Source organism: Varanus komodoensis, unplaced genomic scaffold, assembly GCF_004798865.1.
Source record: "Varanus komodoensis strain SLA01 unplaced genomic scaffold, ASM479886v1 scaffold50, whole genome shotgun sequence".
In the NCBI taxonomy this organism is placed as follows: Eukaryota; Metazoa; Chordata; class Lepidosauria; order Squamata; family Varanidae; genus Varanus; species Varanus komodoensis.
The window spans coordinates 1,627,295-1,646,028 of NW_025336088.1; the positions used below are offsets into that span (position 1 = coordinate 1,627,295).

The 18,734-nt window shown below is 41.5% G+C and overlaps 1 protein-coding gene across 6 annotated transcripts; it reads left to right on the forward strand.

Annotated features, from left to right (window-relative positions):
* Positions 1–150: 150 nt before the first annotated feature.
* Positions 151–18,649, forward strand: KLHL11 (kelch like family member 11). Of its 6 annotated transcripts, XR_006416393.1 has the most exons (5): positions 151–705; positions 3,316–4,613; positions 7,064–7,095; positions 16,423–16,637; positions 18,547–18,649. XR_006416393.1 is itself a non-coding variant. In XM_044447158.1 (4 exons), the coding sequence occupies exons 1-4, from the start codon at positions 203–205 to the stop codon at positions 16,537–16,539; spliced, it is 1,950 nt and encodes a 649-aa protein (XP_044303093.1). In that variant the 5' UTR covers positions 151–202; the 3' UTR covers positions 16,540–17,100. The 6 variants fall into 6 exon arrangements, 3 of the variants coding, with proteins under 3 accessions (XP_044303093.1, XP_044303094.1, XP_044303092.1); XM_044447158.1 differs by lacking the exon at positions 18,547–18,649 and having other exon boundaries at positions 16,423–17,100; XM_044447159.1 differs by lacking the exons at positions 16,423–16,637; positions 18,547–18,649 and adding an exon at positions 9,673–10,595.
* Positions 18,650–18,734: the final 85 nt, after the last annotated feature.

An 18,734-nucleotide genomic window follows, 5' to 3' on the forward strand; every position in this document is an offset into this window, starting at 1 on the left:
GCGGCAAAGGTAATCTTGCAGCCACAACAGCCGACGATAGTATTAGATTTAGATTTAAATATGAAGGACTCTACGGTGGCTGGTTCAGCACCGGAAGTTTATCATTTTTTTCTCTATCTCTATGTTTACGTAAGTGACGTATTTGGGCGTGGTCGGCGTGGAGTAGGGAAAGACCGTTCGAGTTGGTTGAAAGGCAGCTAAGATGGCGGCGGCAGGAGGCGGAGGAGATTTGGATGCTGGAGGCCATGGTGGGCCAGAAGGTAGTCTCCTTGGGCTTGAAATCGAGGCTGGTCCGGACGCAGAGCCGGACTCGGAGGTATTTTCGTGCGTGGCTCACTGCTCCGAACTGGCCTGCCGACAGAATGAGCAGCGGCGGTTGGGCCTCTTCTGTGACGTCACGTTGGCTTTCTGTGGCAGTAGCAACGGCGAGGAAGGGGGCGTGGGCGGGGCTACGTCGCGTCCCGATCCTCCCCCTCGGGAGTTCCGCGCGCACCGCTCGGTTCTCGCTGCAGCTACCGAATACTTCGCTCCTCTTCTCTCCGGTGACTTCGCAGAGTCGCGCTCGGGGCGCGTGGAGCTGCGCAAATGGAGCTCCGAGGCCGGACCAGACCCCGAAACGGTGGAAGCTGTCATCAGCTTCATGTACACGGGCCGTGTCCGCGTCAGCCCCGGGAACGTCCACGAGGTTCTGGAGCTGGCCGATAGGTGAGGCACGGCGACAAATGGTGGTGTTATCCTGGCTTTGTTTTTCTCTTTAGTGGAGTTTCTTGGAAAAAGGTACTCACACCGAAAAAGCGGCAGGGAAACACCACAGTGTTACAAGTCTGGTGCGGGGGCGTAAAGTTCCGTAAATGAGGCAAGGCAGCGCCATAGTAAAACCTAAGCTTTCTAGAAAAAAAGAGGAGAAATGCTGGCGAAAGAAGCACGAGTCTGTAGATGACTGAATGTCCTAGAGTTCCGATGGCCGAAGCACCCTGCCCCCCGTGTCAGAAGCGGAGGCGACCCATAGAACCCGATTACAAGTTATATTTCTTACATGAAAATAGAGATGGATTGATTTGTTTGAGCTGCAGACCTAACTCTTCACCTGGAAGTCAACTCAGTTGAACTGAATGGGACTCACTTTTGAATAGACCTCAAAAGGTGTATTGTAAATCAACAAGTAAAGTTATAACAAAAAGTTGTAATTTTAAACAACTAAAAAATGCAAAACACCATTATTGAGCTATTTCTTAAAGCAACGATCTACCTGGATGCTATAATAATCAAAAAATACTTGGGATATAGATTTAAGTAGGTTTAGGACAGATAAAAGGAAGTACTTCACACAGTGTATTGTTAAACTGTGGAATTTGTGAGCATAGGAATTGATGGTGGCCACCAATTTGGATGGTTTTAAAAAGGGATTGGTTAGATTCATGAGGAAGGAGGATATCAGTGGCTATTAACCTTAATAACCTATTAAGGCTATTAACCTGCATACTTGGAGAGAAGGTTGAGCAGGAGGCGGACTTGCACTCATCCTGCTTGAAGAATCCTATGGGCAGCTGGTTTGCTGCTGTGCATATGGAGTGCTGGACTACATGGCTTCTGTTCTTAAAGAGTCATCCTATGGTCCCTGGGAGAGTAGCCCAGGCACCTTAGATGAGTTGTAGGATATTTTGGAGTTCCTTTTCTAAAGCCATAAACATTGCTGTGATCTTGAAAGCAGAGTACAAGCTGGGATTGTTGTCCTCCATTCCTTGCAATAGTTGGAGCACTGATATCTGGTGAGGATACAGTGAGTACAAAGGAGGCATAGAGGATGCACAGCATCCTAAAGCTTTCCAATACCTGTCCCTTGCCTCATACCCATGACTACAGGATTCACTCAGAAGCATGCCTTGTGAGAAAAGCAGCAGAAAGGAGGATGGAGAGGTAAATGTTGCCTCCATCACTACTTCTGTTATGCTAGTTGTCTGCTGGATAAGTGTCTTTTGATAGGTGTCTGCTGCTTTTTATATGGTCTTACCTTCCCAACATCAGAACATTCCTTTGGAGAGTGTGGATCTGGTCTTAGACGTACTTACAGAAGACCAATTGGTTAAGTACAGACTGTTAGTCCTTACTGAGATCATGTTTCGCTCAGTAACTTTACTTTTCAAAATAGTCATTATATTGTTTAATTTTAAATAACTTAATATTTATTATGTCTAGACTGCTGCTAATATTGAACATTCAACACAATTACTATACTTTTAGTGAACATATTTTTGTTAACTATTTTGTGCCCCCTGCTTCACAAAAACATGCCTATGGCTTTTGGTTGATAGTTCATACATACATAGTTATTAGAAACCTGATTCAGATAGTTGTAATGATCAGATAGTTGCTAGACATAAAACTAGAGCAAAAGTTCACCCAGCTCAGTGGATGACATTCATGTGGATTTGTTAATCCCGTAGCACTGGAGCTGTTACTAGCATGGGGCTCATAGCTTAGTGATGGAATGCACAATTATAAGATTTGAGGTTCAATTCCTGGCATCTCTAGTCAAGGTACCTTGGAGAGCAGTGCTGGAAAAGAACCATGTTTGAGTGCTTAATGAGACACTGCTAGTTTGACTAGACAAAAGGTAGGTAATGTGGTGCCCTCCAGGTGTTTTGCATTACAACTCCCATAATCCAAGAGCATGGGCCATGTTAACTGGACTGAAAGAATGTATAGTCCAAAGCATCTAAAATGCAGTGGGTTGCTCACTCTGGAGTACTTAGCTCTGTGCTGGATGGACTACTAGTATGACTGATTATAAGGCTGATACACTTGCTCCTGTGAGTTTGAATGGAATGATGAACTATGTACAAAACTGAGGCAAGGAAAGGCAACGTAAAGTAAATGAACATGCAGATGAGTATTGCAGATCTTATAGAAAACTTTTTCTTTTGATTTGTTGATTTTTATTCTATTTATATTGTGTGCCTTTTTCTCTGCAAGGAGCCCAAAGACAGTTTACATAATTCTCACTATTTTATCCTCACAAAAACTTGCAAGAGTGTATAGACTGAGAGTTAGTGACTGGCCCAGAGTGCCCAGGGAGCTTCATGGTGAGTGAGGACTACAATACAGATCTCCCAAGTCCCAGACCAATTGTTATACCATTCTGGCCCATAGCATTTCCATGGGTTGCTGTTTTGTGGAGTTGGACTTTAAAACATCTTTAATTACAAAGTGGATATTTACAAAGTGAACATCAAGATACAAGTTACTAGCTACATAATAGGTTGTTGTTTTACTCCTTTCTGTGGGCCATTTCTAAGTTGCCTTCTTGTTCTGCAGGTTTTTATTGATACGCTTAAAAGAGTTTTGTGGGGAATTCCTTAAGAAGAAGCTAAGCCTCTCCAACTCTGTGGCCATCCATAGCTTAGCTCACATGTACTCACTGAACCAGTTGGCTTTGAAAGCTGCTGACATGATCAGAAGGAACTTCTACAAAGTCATTCAAGATGAGGAATTCTACACTTTACCATTCCACCTCATCAGAGACTGGCTTTCAGACGTAGAAATCACAGTGGACTCAGAAGAAGTTCTCTTTGAGATGGTTTTTAAGTGGGTTCAAAGAAATCCTGATGAAAGAGGGAAATACTTTGGGGAGCTCTTCAGACTTCTCCGGTTGTCACAAATGAAACCCACTTATTTGACACGACATGTCAAATCTGAAAGGCTTGTATCCAGTGATGAAACTTGCCTCAAACTTGTATCAGAAGCAGTAGAAAGCCATGCTCTCAGGGCTGAGAATTTGCAGTTAGGTAACTTCCAACAAATTACTTCTCCCACAACATCACTGCCTCGCTTTGGGCAAAACATGGATGTTATCATGGTGATTGGTGGTGTGTCTGAGGGAGGGGACTACTTGAGTGAGTGTGTGGGTTATTTTATTGATGAAGATAGATGGGTGAATTTACCACACATACACAATCATCTTGATGGACATGCTGTTGTTGTGACGGAATCCTATGTTTACGTAGCGGGTTCCATGGAGCCTGGTTTTGCCAAGACTGTGGAAAGATACAGCCCAAATCGAAATGTCTGGGAGCAAGTTTCCAATCTGATAACGAGGAAGCATTCGTTTGGTCTCACCGAGGTAAAGGGGAGCCTGTATAGCATTGGTGGGCATGGGAATTTCATTCCTGGCTTCAAAGATGTAGCTGTCTATCATCCTGATCAAGATAAGTGGCACAATCTGGAATCGGCACCAAAAATACTCCGGGATGTCAAAGTGATTACTGTAGATGACAGGTTTGTTTATATGGCTGCTCGCACACCTGTTGATGGGGATAATGAAGAAGGGTTAAGGGCTGTCATCATCCGATACGATGCAGATGCAAGACAGTGGCAAGACACTGAGTCTTTGCCACTCCTTGACAACTACTGTTGCTTTCAGATGGCTGTGGCCAACACTAACTTTTACCACACAGCCTCATGTTGTCCCAGAAGCTATCCTTTGGATCATGAAGAGGCGAAGCGGAAGATCTCTAACCAGGTGTCTGGTGACATTCTGGAAACGTTACCACCTGAGGTTCTTAGCATTGAAGGGGCAGCTATCTGCTATTACAAGGATGATGTCTTCATCATAGGTGGGTGGAAGAACAGTGATGACACGGACAAACAATACAGGAAAGAGGCTTACCGCTATTGTGCTGAAAGAAAACGCTGGCTACTGCTCCCTCCCATGCCCCAGCCTCGCTGCCGTGCTACAGCCTGTCACGTGAGAATCCCTTTCCGGTCTTTGTATGGCACACAGCGATATCCAATGCCCCAAAACCTAATGTGGCAGAAGGACCGGATCCGACAGATGCAGGAGATACATCGTCATTCCTTAAGCTTGCGGAGGATGCCACGATCCCAGATAGAGTGCTAATGTGAATAAATGGAATTTGAGAAAGGCCTGTTGGTGTTGCCGTGCTTGACATGGTCTCCTAACAGTAACCTAGCCTGCTCTGTTTAAGCACTGGGGACTATTGCAGATCTAGCCTTCTGGGTGTTAGTTTGCCAGGATTGCAAGTTCCACAGGAAATCTTGATGTAGTTTAGCCATATTATGAAGGTAGGCATTATAACATCTCTTGAACCTTTAGTTTTCCCTTAAGATGAGACACAAATATAGAATCCAGCGAAATAATTGTTCTGGCAGTTTGTAGATAGGCCTAGGAAATACAAAGGTTCAGCCTCTTGCCTCTCTTTCACAGGTCCCACTTGTTCTAATTAGCTGTGTGAGAGATCTAATTAGCTGTGTATTGGGACCTCTTATCCCTCTTAAAAGATTTATACAGGTTGTGTTCAGTGTTGTTTCTACTTATTTTAAAATATCGATAGAACACAATTTTAAGGTTTTTGTTTTTTAAGACTTCAGTTTTATTTGTTTTTGAAAAGATGTTGTTGTTAGTCGCGAAGCCATGTCCAACCCATTGCAACCCCATGGACCCATCGCGACCCCATTTGCAAAGATACTGTTTAAGAAATCTGCAACTGCTCTGGATCAACTGATTTCTGTCAAACCTGGAGCCAAGTGCAATAGTTTTAAAAAATCCCTATATATGAGGAGTAAAGCACAATCTTCAAAATGTACCATGCTTATAAATATTTTATAGTTGTACTAAGTAGAAGCATTTGAGTAGACCGAGAGATTTATTAGTGAAAATAATAGCTTTTAATAGTTGGGTCATCCTTACTCCTATGCTGAAAGTTTCAGTGTCTTTATTTTGAAGGGCTTCACTGTAGTTTTCAGTTATGTCCCTTCTATTTTGTAGTAGTCCCATTGATTTCAACAAAAGGAATATTATATAAATGGTTCAGGATTGTGGCCTTAAAGGAATGAATGAAAAGACCAAAAAGATCAACATTACAAATCCAAATTCATAATCTGAAGGAATTGGGAGTTCATCAATGCAGGCACAAAGTTGAATGTGTTTTCAAGGAAGGAATAGAGTAAGCCTAATTAGAAAAGCAAACCACCCAGCCTGCCTTTGACAATCAAATCTCTATGCCTTCATAATATGCAATTTCTTGTTGAGACTGTATTGAGTATTTGAGACTTTGGTTGATATGGAAAAGTTGCCTCCATTTTAATTTTCGATAGCTAGGGTCCTACTTTTGCCAATGTTTTAATTGGCTTTTTGGCAGATAATACAATTGTCATAAAGTAAAATTAGTTGACACAAATAAAAAGTAATCTGCTTTTTACCCTTAAGAAAGCAATGTCCCACTTGCTCTAGGTTGCGGATAACATTTTAGAAGATGCAAAATGTTAATGTATTTTTATTGACCAATTTAAAGTAGTACCTAAGCTTTAATCCTTCTCAGAGGTCCTTTTCAGGCAGACAGACATGGTTAAAAAAAATCCTTCACAGTAAATTGAGCTGATCCAACCGAATACTTCATTTTACTTTTGTGGATGTTGTCCTTTTGGGATCAACCACCTCTATTGATTACTGCCTTGAAAAAAATCAGTGATATTTTTCATGGGATTTCCCTTGGCCTCTGCAGTTTTCTCGCCCTTCACCTCCCCAGATGCCTAAATACAGCATTGCAATGTTTATCCTGCCCCTACAGTTGGCTGCAGTAATGAAACCATTGGGATGTAAGCCAGCTGTTTTATCTAGTAAGAGCTGCAGAAGCTAATTGTACACCTAATTTTGTGCCAAAATATGCAGACGTTAAAGTTATAGTAATTCAAAATTGGGATGAAGAGCAGTGCATTACTGGGCTCTTATGTGAATACTTGGAATAAAATCAGCTTCCTTTCTATTTATAAAAGAACTTTCCATTAAAGTTCTGATTATACCTGGATTCTGTTTTTCCTACCTCTTTTATTGCATTTCTTCTTTCACTGGTCCACTTTTATACCTAGGAGCATTGAGATGGTATGAGGAAGAGAGTAAGAAATCGGCATTCGCCTGATTATTATGACAGCTAATTACAGTGTATTTTAATAGTAAATAGTGTCTTAAATGTTGGAATGCACTTAAGTTTTTGTTTTTTAAAGAGGTTTTACTTTAAGGACTGACCATTCTTGTTTTCCAATTTAGCAAGAAGCCTAATTCATGTCTCAGATATTGGGGTAAGTCTTTCAACTGCATGGATATGCACAGGTTTTCTTGACTTGCATTTGTCCCCCTAATGTTACTGTTTACAATGTATTTTTGTTAAAACCTTGTATGCATTGAATAACTGTCTTGCTGTCAAGTTCAGACTAATGCAGCCTTGTCAACAAAGTCACAAACGTAAAAGTAGAGGGATGTCCACTTGCCTGCTTTCAAAACATACTGTGTGTACCAGTCAGTTGTTTAGATGCTTTAAAAAGTTTATGGTTAACCTGTTGATGGTCTGCTAATGTTAGGCTAACATTCTAAATCTGCAGGGCTTTAAACAGCTCTACTTAGAGTATTAACACATTGCCTAAAGGGAGTTATGGTCACTTCTATGTGGAAAATTTTACTGATTTAAGTAGAGGCTGTAATTTTTCAGAGGTCTGAATTTCTCTTTTAGAATTCTCACTGCATTAGAATTAATAAGATTCTCTCAGGAAAAGCAGTGTCAAAACTCTTCAAGCCAGTAGGCATCATTACTGTTGTATCTGGTCTGCAGTGCACAATGGCTGGTAATCTCCACAAGTGAATTAACATATTGACTGTGCTAATTACTATATCTGTACAACTGTTCAGTCTGACTGGTAAGCTTACCTTCTTTAAATTAAATTGTAAGTCACCTTGGATGTTGCTTGTGAATGCCAGTCACTTATAGTAAACCAGTGTCTACATGCCTCGCTTGGAGACTTTAGTTTGCATGGAAAGTTAAGGGCACTCTAGAGAATTGTTGCATTGTACCATGTGTAGTGTCAAATGTCAGAATTTCTTAATGTAGTCTGGATGTTAGGCTACTAACCTGCTTCTCTGTTCTGAGTGCCTCTTAGCCCCCAAATAGCACAGCCCTGGTGCTGCATGCCATTTTTTGTTTCAATTTAAGTCATGTCTTTCCTTGACAAAACAAAGCAGTCACCTGACCAAAGGAAATCCTCAAATGGTTTATCCAAACTGTACTCCCATTTGGGAAAAGTTGACAACACAGTTGACAGTCATACTGAAATAATGGGACTTCTGTCATAGTAAATATGGTTAGGTTTAGGCTGCTAATGATAGACATGAGTCCTGTTCTTCCTAGCAACATACATAGCTTCAGGACAAGGAAGCATACCAGCTGCCAACAGACTTAGAAAACCAATCTCTTTTTTAAAGTGAGATTATTCTTTGCTACGACAGAACTCCTGTTTTACACTCTGACTTCAGCTTGTAGAGTAGGGTAGATCTTAGTATGATGCCTAAGGTGACATTATTACTGTAATAATACTGTTTTTATAGGTTACATGCATATGCACAGAATCTTCCCATTCCTAGATCCAAACTTTTATATTGTGTTTGTTTCCATGAGGCTCACCTTTATGCTGTGAAGGTAACGACATGTCAGTACAATTTATTTAGGAAATCTCTGCAGCATTTCTACAAATGATTCTTTACTATTGTTACAACCTTCACTACAAAGGTCAAATTACTATTATTTAGATAAGATACTATTTGCAGTATTATGGATGGGCCATTTCCAGGAAGCTACAAGAGAATGGTGCTATTGTAAGCATCTGCCATCTTCCAGAGGCATTAACAGGCAGACCTTACTTCCTGGCATGAGACTTGGACAGTGCAGATATTTAGATAAGAAGGGATTTCATTTACTGTTTCTGATCTTACCCAAGGCTCTAATTATGCAAAAGAAGGCCCTGCCTCTCCCTCCAAACTGTCCATGGTTTGCTTGCGGGGAGAGCTTTGGAGCCAGAAGAATACCTGCTCGTTCTGTCCTCCAGTATTTTCTGTAAGGCTCTTTCTTTTGCTCTATGCTTGCTTGGAAGCGTAAGGGAGGGAAGGGCTTGCTAGAGGACTGAAGAAAGAAGAAACGGTTTGCAGAAGGACAGTGACAGACATTAATCCTGTTTTTTTCCCTGTCCCCTAAGTCAGAAAACATCTTCCTCTTCTTTTTGCCTTCTAGTAATCACAGAGGACAGGGAAGAAGGGATTCTTCTTTTATTAGGGGTGATCAGATTAGTGTTCAGCACATATAGAAACAAGCAGTAATCTTGCAGTAATAGTGGTATTGCACAGAGTGGACCAAACTGGAAATGCATGTCTGTCTGTTTTGCCTCCTTAGTATTAGGACTATTTCAAAGCCATCCTGGTTATAAGTGGCAGGTTTGCTGAAACAACTCTCTGCATCCCCTAAACTATGACTGTTAATTCATAGTCCTAAGAATTTCTTATTGATCAGTGAACCTTTTGGGTCGAGTTCTCTTGTAAAATATATCCCTAAAATCTATTTTAAAAACTTGCAGTTCAATATATGCTGTACTAAAGTTCTGTAACACTAAATGTGATTTCAATAAACATTTTATTTCTCTATTTGTGTTTTGAATGGCTAGTATTATTTTCCAAAGCTCCTCATGTATTCTAACACAGTGATTTCCAGTAGAATTCAGAATTTAGCTTATCTCTCAGTCTGTGTCTTCTGTCTTCAATTTCACTTGCTTTCAGGACATTGCGTAGATGTGAAAAGATGAGTTCTGCAACTTGTTTTGTATCCCAATTTTTTTCAGCTGTACCAGACAGTTAATTAAAACTGGAACAAAGGTAAAGACAGCAACTGGGAATGTTCTGCACTTGCTAGTCTTGTGGTTGTATATTGAGGCAAAAAAAATTCACATACACTGGTGTCTGAGTAGGGAACATAGTAGGTAACTCAGTGAAGATGTCAGCTCATTGTGTAGCAGCTGTACTGGGAGACCAAATTCTTTGATAAGGATCATTAGGAAAAGGTTAAAAAATAATACTGAACATTGTACTGTCATACAAATCTGTAGTTCATCCATACTTAGAATACCACATACAGCCCTATTTTCTGTATCTCATAAAGAATATAGTGCAGGAAACAGTGCAGAGAACAGTACGTAGAGTCATGACAGCACTGGAACAGCTCTCTTGTGAGAAAATGTTATAATGGTGCTATTTCATTTAGAAAGGGGATATTAAAAGGTTCATAAAATGCATAGTATGGAAGAAAGTGAATTAGAAGTTATTCTTGGTACTAGTACTTGGGGATTTCTGATCTGAAAGGGAATAGATTTTTTTTAATGCCATGGCTGGCCTTGCACTAATTGGTTATCTATCTGTCTCAGAGATATTTGTTTTCTATTGACTAAACAATTAGAGTGATGTGTTGGAATCCCCGATTTATGACAACTCTCATGAATTTGTATATACATAGATTGCTGAAAGTCTTGAAGCTATGAGGAAAAGTGTAGACTTTCTGGTTCTTTTTCAAAACCATCATCATTAGTACTCATTTTTAAGCATTCTTTACAATTCTGAAGATACCTTGTTCCTTTAGGGCAGCCTTTCCAACCTGGTGCCCTCTAGATGTTTTGGGCTACATCAGTTTCAGGCAGCATGACCAGTGCTGAGGAATGTAGGAGGTTTTAGTCCAAACTTCTAAAGGGAAGTGGGTTAGGTAATGCTGGAACATAAGTAATACCTTGTGTAATATTTAAAAGTAAATTCAGTAAAATTATAATCTGAATAAACTCTACATTAAATGTAATACACCAAACAAAATTTTAGGAGCAAAACAAGTTACATATAATACTTTTAGGTGGTTCTTTTATGTCTGCGCAGAGGAAATTTCAGCAAGTAATGCTTGACTCATCTGAATCATCCTAGAAGTCAGAAGGAAGAGGATGTACTGAAGACAAAAGTACAGCATCTGGTTCTGTTTAACAGGAACTGGAGGCCATTTCCAATATCTGTTCCTATTTGTAGGGTGGTGCTTAGGGAAATCTGCTTGGAAGGAGAAAAAGAGAATTTATGTAGCTAGGAAAGACTTAATTTAGAAATGGTAACCAAAGATAATTAAGAGCTTTTAAATCTCAAGCTGTTACGAGCTAGGGTCCCTTCGCACATTAAAAAGACAGATCTTTCTTGCAAGATGTTTTTTATTGTCCAGTGTTTTTCAGAAGTGCAAACACCCAGGAGTCTCTTGAGCATACACAGAGTGGTTTGTTCAACCCAATCTGGTATTCATCTCCAGGAACTCTCCTTATGAGGAGGTCTGGTGCCCTTTCCTTTGGGACGGGCCTTCTGAAAATGAGCATGCTGCCTTGCTGCCTAACCCTGTAATTTGGGCTTCTCTGACAACGCATCATGGGGCCAAGAGCCATGACCACCTTGTCTCTGACAAACTCCCCTGTGCCAATTTCCTTCCCACTAACCTTACTTGGTTATTCTCAGAGGCTGCCTGCCACCTAGGAAGCCTGGCCTAGATAAGTTCACTTATCTCAAGGTCTGGAAGTGGCCCATATTCTGAGCCCCCTTCTGTTCCTCCTCCTCCTCTGAAGTCCTTCCAGGTAGCCTTGAGAATGTGTGCAAAGAGCAACTGATTGTTCTCACTCCCAAGATAACCTATTTGAATAGTGGCATTCATTTCTATAAACATTTTCAGTTAATATCTTAAGTTTTGTTTGTTTTGAATGATCTCTGGTTGTGGTGTCAATTCATACCTGCATGATAGGAACCAGGCTACTGAGTTTCTTTTAGGAACAGAGCTTATTCTAGTGCCAACAGTTAAAAGATTTTATAGCTGAGACAATATATCCTAGAGATATGGTCTGACTGCATTGTGAGTTCTATACACCCTAGATTCAAGTTGATTAAAAAATGGGTGGGATAGCATACATGCTGTTCTTTAACATCTGCTGAAAGCAGCAGCAGCAGGATAACCTAGTATTTCACATGTTGGTTTTAAATTGGAATTACATCCATTGACTGTTACAACATGTAATCAGCACAAGCCCAAAAATACAGGACTGTCAGAACAATACAACAGTGGAACCAACTGCCTAAAGAGGTGATGGGCTTTCCCACACTAGAGACATTCAAAAAGAAACTGGACAGCCATCTGAGTGGGATGGTGTAACTTGGTGTCCCACACCAGCAGGGGGTTGGACTCAATGGCCTTCATGGCCCCTTCCAATTCTACTATTCTATGATTCTAAAAGAAAATATTTCATAATTCAACGCTGTTCAATTTTTCAGGAAAAGTATTCCATGGGGGAAAGGGTAAAAGCTGATTTATTTCATTTCTTTTCTCTGTTAAACCTCTGTGTCTGGTTCCTAGAATTCAATAGATAGCTAACTCAGCTGGCTTGCTTTGCTCTTGGGAACCTCATTCTAGTTTAAAAAATTAACATCCTGCAAGCTTCAAGTGTCCCAGCCTTGGCTATGGAATTTACTTCCATAAGATGTATTGATGACAACTGACTGAGATGGCTTTAAAAATTATTAGATTCATGGACAATAGGACTGTCAGTGATGTCTGTGTATTATCACCATGTTCAGAAACTCTGCCTCTGAACATCAGTCACAATAATAGGGAAGCTATTGTTCTTATATTTTCTTTGTGGACTTCCCATGGCATCTGGTATGCCATAGTAGGGAACAAGATTCTGGGCTAAATAGGCCTTTGGTTGAGCCAAAACTGTTCTTATGAGTAATATAACTTAACCTGCCTGTCTAACTTGGCTAACTTGCTTGAAGATGACTATGGATTAGAAGCAATTGGAGGCCATGTCATGACCTACTGCCTTTTTGCTAGGTGTAGGTCTGAATTTCATGAGTCCTCAGAGGAGTAGAAGGGCCCTATTCTTCATAGGGTTCCAGAAGAATAAACAGAGATTAATAATCCTCATCAAACCATTTGTGGGCAGCACAGGAGAGAGGAACAGAATGTTTAACCAGCAGTTTAAAAGTAAGAAACCTGCACTGTTTGGGAGGAACTACACATTACCTTGCTTTGCTCACATGTGTGTAGTCCCCTTTATTCCTGGAATGAAGCTGCCCTCTTCTGAAGGGCATCTCAACTGGCTTGTTCTTGGTCAGGCAAAGCAGGAAAACTCACAGCCTTAAGAGGCTTCCCAAATTTGGGTAACGATACTATAAGATGCCCAGGATATTTACCATGATACTACAGATTCTCAACAGAAATATAATTCCAGTGGCAAATATGTGTAGATTTATATATTACCACTTCTTTATGACTAGTATTCTTATTCTGCTTTTGTAACTGCAAACACACACATCTACAAACACAAATACACACACAATAAACCTATATAATTTAGATAACAAAACCACCAACAGCTGAAGAGAGTTCTAAAAATAAAATGGGAGGAAACTTCATATATTTTAAAACAGCAGTAGATACTTCATTTAAAAGTAATACTTCAGGAAGTTTTTGTGCAACAAAACCTTCCTTGTGCCTTAGCTGAAAACAAACAGCAAGGCACACCAAGACACACCTTTCTCCTGTGGCTACTCTGATTTCTCAGTGCCACAAACAAAAATAGCCCTATGTGTGGCACCTAGCATGATGGAAAGTTCTCAAGAGAGGCCTCAGAAATGCAGGACAGTTGTGAGGCAGATTCAGATACGGAGGGAAGGGATTCTCAAGTGACTGTGGTCCCATATCACAGTCTGAAGACTGAATTTGATTTTGGAGAAGCTCTGCATGGCTGCTTTCTAGTGGTGGGCAGAGATCAAAGTAAAAAGGGAGGGATTACCAAAAGTGGCATCATACTGTAGCTAAAATCTCTTATTAGTTTTGTTCGTTTGTGATACCTTTTTTCTATCCCATCTTTTCTCCTTCCAGGGAACTCAAGACAGTTTACATAATTCTCCTCCTCCTCTCAGACTTATCCTCAGAACAAATCCCTGTGAGGTAGGTTGGGTTTGAGCCTGTGCCTGGCCCAAAGTCACTCAGTGGACTTCCTGGCCAAGTGGAGACTAGAATCCAGATTGCTGGAGTCCATGTCCCACATCTTCAGCACTATACCACAGTGGCTCTTACTACCATTAACCAAGCCTTAAGACAGGCAGTGTTTTGTGGTGGTTAGAGTGGTGTGCTGGGTATTAGGAGATCAGGGTTCTAGCCTGCACTAGCCATGAAGCTCACTGGGAGACTTCGGGCCAGTCATTTGCTCTCTGCCTAATCTCCTCACAGGGTTGTTGTGAGGATTAAAATGGAACTCTGGGTGTCTCACAAGAAGGAGACAGTCCCTTATGAACATCTGAGTTACAGACAACTCATACTTAAAAACAAACTGCTATAAAGCCTATTAATTAAACAATTTGACTTAAAGGCCTACTGCAGGAAATCACCACCAGAAGGGGAGAAAAGCAGAAGTGGAATGGGAGAAAAAAAGGCCTCCAAAGTATGACCATAGAAAGAAATGAAGTGAAAGGGGAGAGAGGAAGGCCTCCAAAACCAGGCCTTCCTGCCCCACTTATCCATTGCTGTGAACAAGAGGCACAGGTGATACTGGGCCAGGGGCAGGGAGAGCTAATTTGTATTTGTATTTTTTCCACTTTCACAGGGGTCCTGTGCCCCTAATCCCTGTGAATGTGGGGAGCTGTCCTAGGTGGGTGGGTGTTTTCATCCAGACTATTCATAGGTGGCATTGTCACTTTTCCTGTCAGAATCAGATGGCGAATTGCTCAGTGTGAATTTATGGGTCTGGCAGGTTTTAGCCCTGAGCAAATCATCAATAGCCTCAGATATCTCACTTGTGATAAAATAGCTTCTAATGTCTGGCATAAAGAGGATTTAAAAAATACTACGGAGAGTCTGGCAAGTGGTTGTCATGGTTTCTCAGCCTGGCATACAGAAAAGAATGTAAAAAAATTCAGAGTATGATCTGAGCTACACAATGGACTGGATGAGATGTTATTGAAAATGCATGCAGCCTAGTGCTCAAAATGCCTGTGGCAATGGGCCTTATCAAGAGCATCCCACAGACTGGGTGCCCTGTTTTCTCACCATTATCACAGAATGGAAAAGAACAGCTGAATGCATTACACCATCAAATGTGGGCCAAGCAAACTTCTTTCAGCACGATACTGGATGGGAATACTGAAGCTTCAGCTTCTTCCTAGAGTACCGTGGTCCCAATACAAATCACATAAAAAATTCCACGCATGACTTCCCTGTACATAGTTCCGAGAATGTTTAGTTTGACCCTATATACTATTTCGGAAGTGAGTACTGTGACAGGCTTATGATCTGGTCCACTAGTTTCTATCTTGTGGGGAGAATGTGTCATACTGTACAGAGAACAGGTCTGCATTTACAGGCATCTCCTATTTGAAACACCGTTCTGGCCAAGGCTGGTTTAAAGATCAGGCCAAAGGAAGAAGAGCTGTGTGTTATGTCCCGCAGTTTTACTGATGAGACCAGAGACCAGTTGGAATTTTTCGAGAGGAGTTTATTACCTACAGGGACCACACTCGTTAGAGTGCGGTCTCGAGCAGAAGGAAAGCAGCGTTTTTATACTCTTTTACAACTATGCAGGTGCTTGAATAACAGCGAACAATAGGGGAAACCCACTGAGCCCCATTTGCACATTTTTCATGCTAAAGCAAGCAAGGGTACAAGGGCGTAACGTCTGCAGTTATGCTGGAGCGTAGCCTGCTTTGTTTTCAGCCTTGCGTAGCATGCACATTCGTTGGGGTTCTTGTTCTCACGCGAACAGGACACCCTGATCATGCTTTTTACCCGTGACGAGCCATGCCCTGGCTGCATGTTTGATTAAGAGGGGGGTTACAACACTGTGCACTGAAGATGCCTGATTGTGCTGTGAGGAGGCTGACTTACCTCTCATAAGTAGGGTTTAGATAAGAGAGACCTCAAGGTGCCAGGCAGCCTCTGCACCTTCAGCTCTGGCTTCCTCTTAACACTCTCTCTTCTTGGGAATGATAGTAGTGGGTTTGTGTGTGTGTGTCTTGGGTGAGAAGACTAGTTAGGGTGCAATGGTTTACTTGAACCTGTAGCCTTGAGTAGGTTATCTTCCCACTCAGTGGTAAAACTGAAATGTTAGACCCTAAATTTAATGGCCTAATCAGAATCCCTGTTATTTCAGGTGTGAGGCAAACAGCTAACATTTCTATTTCCTCACAGCCACCACTCCATGCTGTACAACTGCCTACTACATTCCTGATGTTAGAACAACACAGTTTGCCAATCCTGGTTTAAATTATAATATCCAGAGCATGTTCAATTTTGCATTTTATATGCAAATCATTGCACCATCATGAGTACAGAAATAAAATGGTCTTTGCTTTTGCTGCTCTGATCACCTGCCATTCTGGATGGTCATTTGCAGTCTGTCTGAGCTGTGAGCCTCTGGTTCCAGCCCTAGCTGTACCACTACTCCCATTTGGTGTTCTCAGGAAAGTTATTGGTATTTTTTTACCTTGCATTTTATTTATTAGTTTTATATCCCCCCTTTTTACTTACACAGAATTCACAACAGCCCTGTGAAGTAGTTCTGGGACTGACCCAAAGCCGCCCATCATTGATCTCCATAAGTACCAGTTTTGGCAGTCTTGTCCGCTTCTGGGCTGGTCCTGCCACCTAGCACAGAGCTCCTTTTCATGATTTCTGACCAAGTGCAGTGTGGTCCTAGTGAACCAGATTGGTGGAACATGAGATACTTGAAGTGCAGCTACCAGTTGGGTAAGAAAATTGGGGTTGTGGTCTGTGCGGCCTGAGTTCATGAATATTGGTCTTGGGTGTCTTTTGTTGTTGGGATCAAAGTCTCGGGGATTGCATCCACTGCTGCCTCTTGTCTGTGTCACTTGCCCAGTTCTAGATAATTGGTGGAAGTCAAGATATGGGCAATTAGTGGCTTAATAGGGGTCACATTTGTTGACTCCATGTACAAATGTCCATTTAATGCAGTACTTTGAAATTGCAAGATGGGTGATGTAATTTCTATGCTAACAAATGTTTGAAAATCTATCTCTTATCCTTTGGTCTTTCCTACTACTACTATTAAAATATCAAATTTGCAGATGATACAAACTGAGTGGAATACCAAACACCCTGGAAGAAAGAATGGAGATCTAGGGTGATCCTGATAAATTTGAATGCTGGGCTGAAAGCAACAGAATGAGATTCAGTAGTGCCAAGTCCTCCACCTAGGAAAAAGAAACCAAATATATTGATAGAAGATGGGGAATACATGGCTCAACAGAACTGAAAAAGACCTTGGAGTAATTGTGGATAACAGGCTAAATATGAGCCAATAAAGTGATGCAGCTGCCAAAAAGGCAAATGCTATTTCGGGATGCATTAATAGAAATATTACTTCTAAATCACGTGAAGTAGTAGTTCCCCTATGCTCCTCACTAGTCAGACCTCATCTGAAATACTGCAGAAAAATTAGGAAGGGTCCAGAGAAGGGCAAGAAAAATGAGGCAGGGTTTGGAAACACTGCCCTATGTGGTGAGACTGCGAGAACTCAGCATGTTCACCCTAGAGAAGGGAAGACTGAGGGGGGATATGATATCCATTTATAAGTACCTCAAAGACTGTCACAAAGAGGAAGGTCAAGATCTCTTCTTGCTGACACCAGAGTGTGGGACACTGATCAACTGAAGCTATGGCAACCCAGATACAGTGAGGAAACTTTTCCGGATATTTAGCCTGTAAGAGCAACACGACAATAGAGCCAGTTACCTAAAGAGATCATGGTAGCATCTGACTCAGGATAAATATCAAACCCAGGGAGCTATTGTCAGCCCAGATCCCTGAGGAAAGTATCTCTAGAAGCATATTCATTGAACATTGACTCTATAGCTGCATTCCAGTTTTAGGCTTACATAAAGTATGCCACCAATTCCCACTGTCTGTGGAATGACTGGGCAGTCTCTGGCCTGCTTCAGAGGGTGACCTAAACGCCTGATGGACTATTGTTTCACCCAGCCCCATCTAGTATTTACCTAGTAGCAATTCTCCAGTGCCTCAGGTGAGTTTTTTACTTTCTTCCCCTGCTTTCTGCTACCTGTTCTTTAGCTGGAGTTGCCAGAGGTTGAACCTGCAGCCAGTGCATACGGTCCTTCTCTGAGCTATGTTTTATCCTTCCTTCTCACTGATTCTTTACGGAGTGCTACTTTTGGTCGTAAGAATGACATTTCACACAATTCCAAGATAGGAATTTTATCCTCAGTACTATAAAAATCCTTGATAGGAAATTAGAACAGAACTCATATGGGAGTCTAAATGACAATTAGGCCAGTCTAGGGTAGTTGTGGGTTATCCTAGATAGTGGAGAGCCTAATAAAGTGGGAAATTGGCAGTACTGTGGACCTTATATGCAGCTGAACAGAAACTTGATTGAGTTTATCAGATTCAGACTGTAGAACTTGCCATTAAATAATTACGGGGTGCCCTTGCCATAATAATTTGGGTAGAGGAGGACTTTCTGATGAACTGGGTGGGGTATGTATTATTCCGTTCTTTGTTTCTTCATGGTACCATCAGCTCCAGCGCACTTTAAATATATAGTCCACTTTTGGTAGAAAGATATTAAGAACAGCAACCAAAAACCCCCACTAAGGCTCGGATATTTTTGCCTTTCCAGAAATAAAGCATTGTTTGGATGACTTGATAGAAAGACCAGTTATCAGTTCCCAGCAGGCAGCCAACTCCACCCCGGGAGGAAGGGAGGGTGACCCCAGATGCCTCCTGCTGGCGGGGGTGGAGAGACAGGAAACGCGGCAACAGCTCGGGCCTCCGAATGACCCAGTTAGACCAAAGACGCCTCTCGGA

What these genes read in the sequence shown, in the direction of transcription:
- KLHL11 (XM_044447157.1), top strand. Translation starts at nt 203, where the DNA reads ATGGCGGCGGCAGGAGGCGGAGGAGATTTGGATGCTGGAGGCCATGGT. An exon ending in GTTCTGGAGCTGGCCGATAG is followed by an intron (nt 706 to 3,315) that starts GTGAGGCACGGC and finishes CTTGTTCTGCAG; the next exon opens with GTTTTTATTGATACGCTTAA.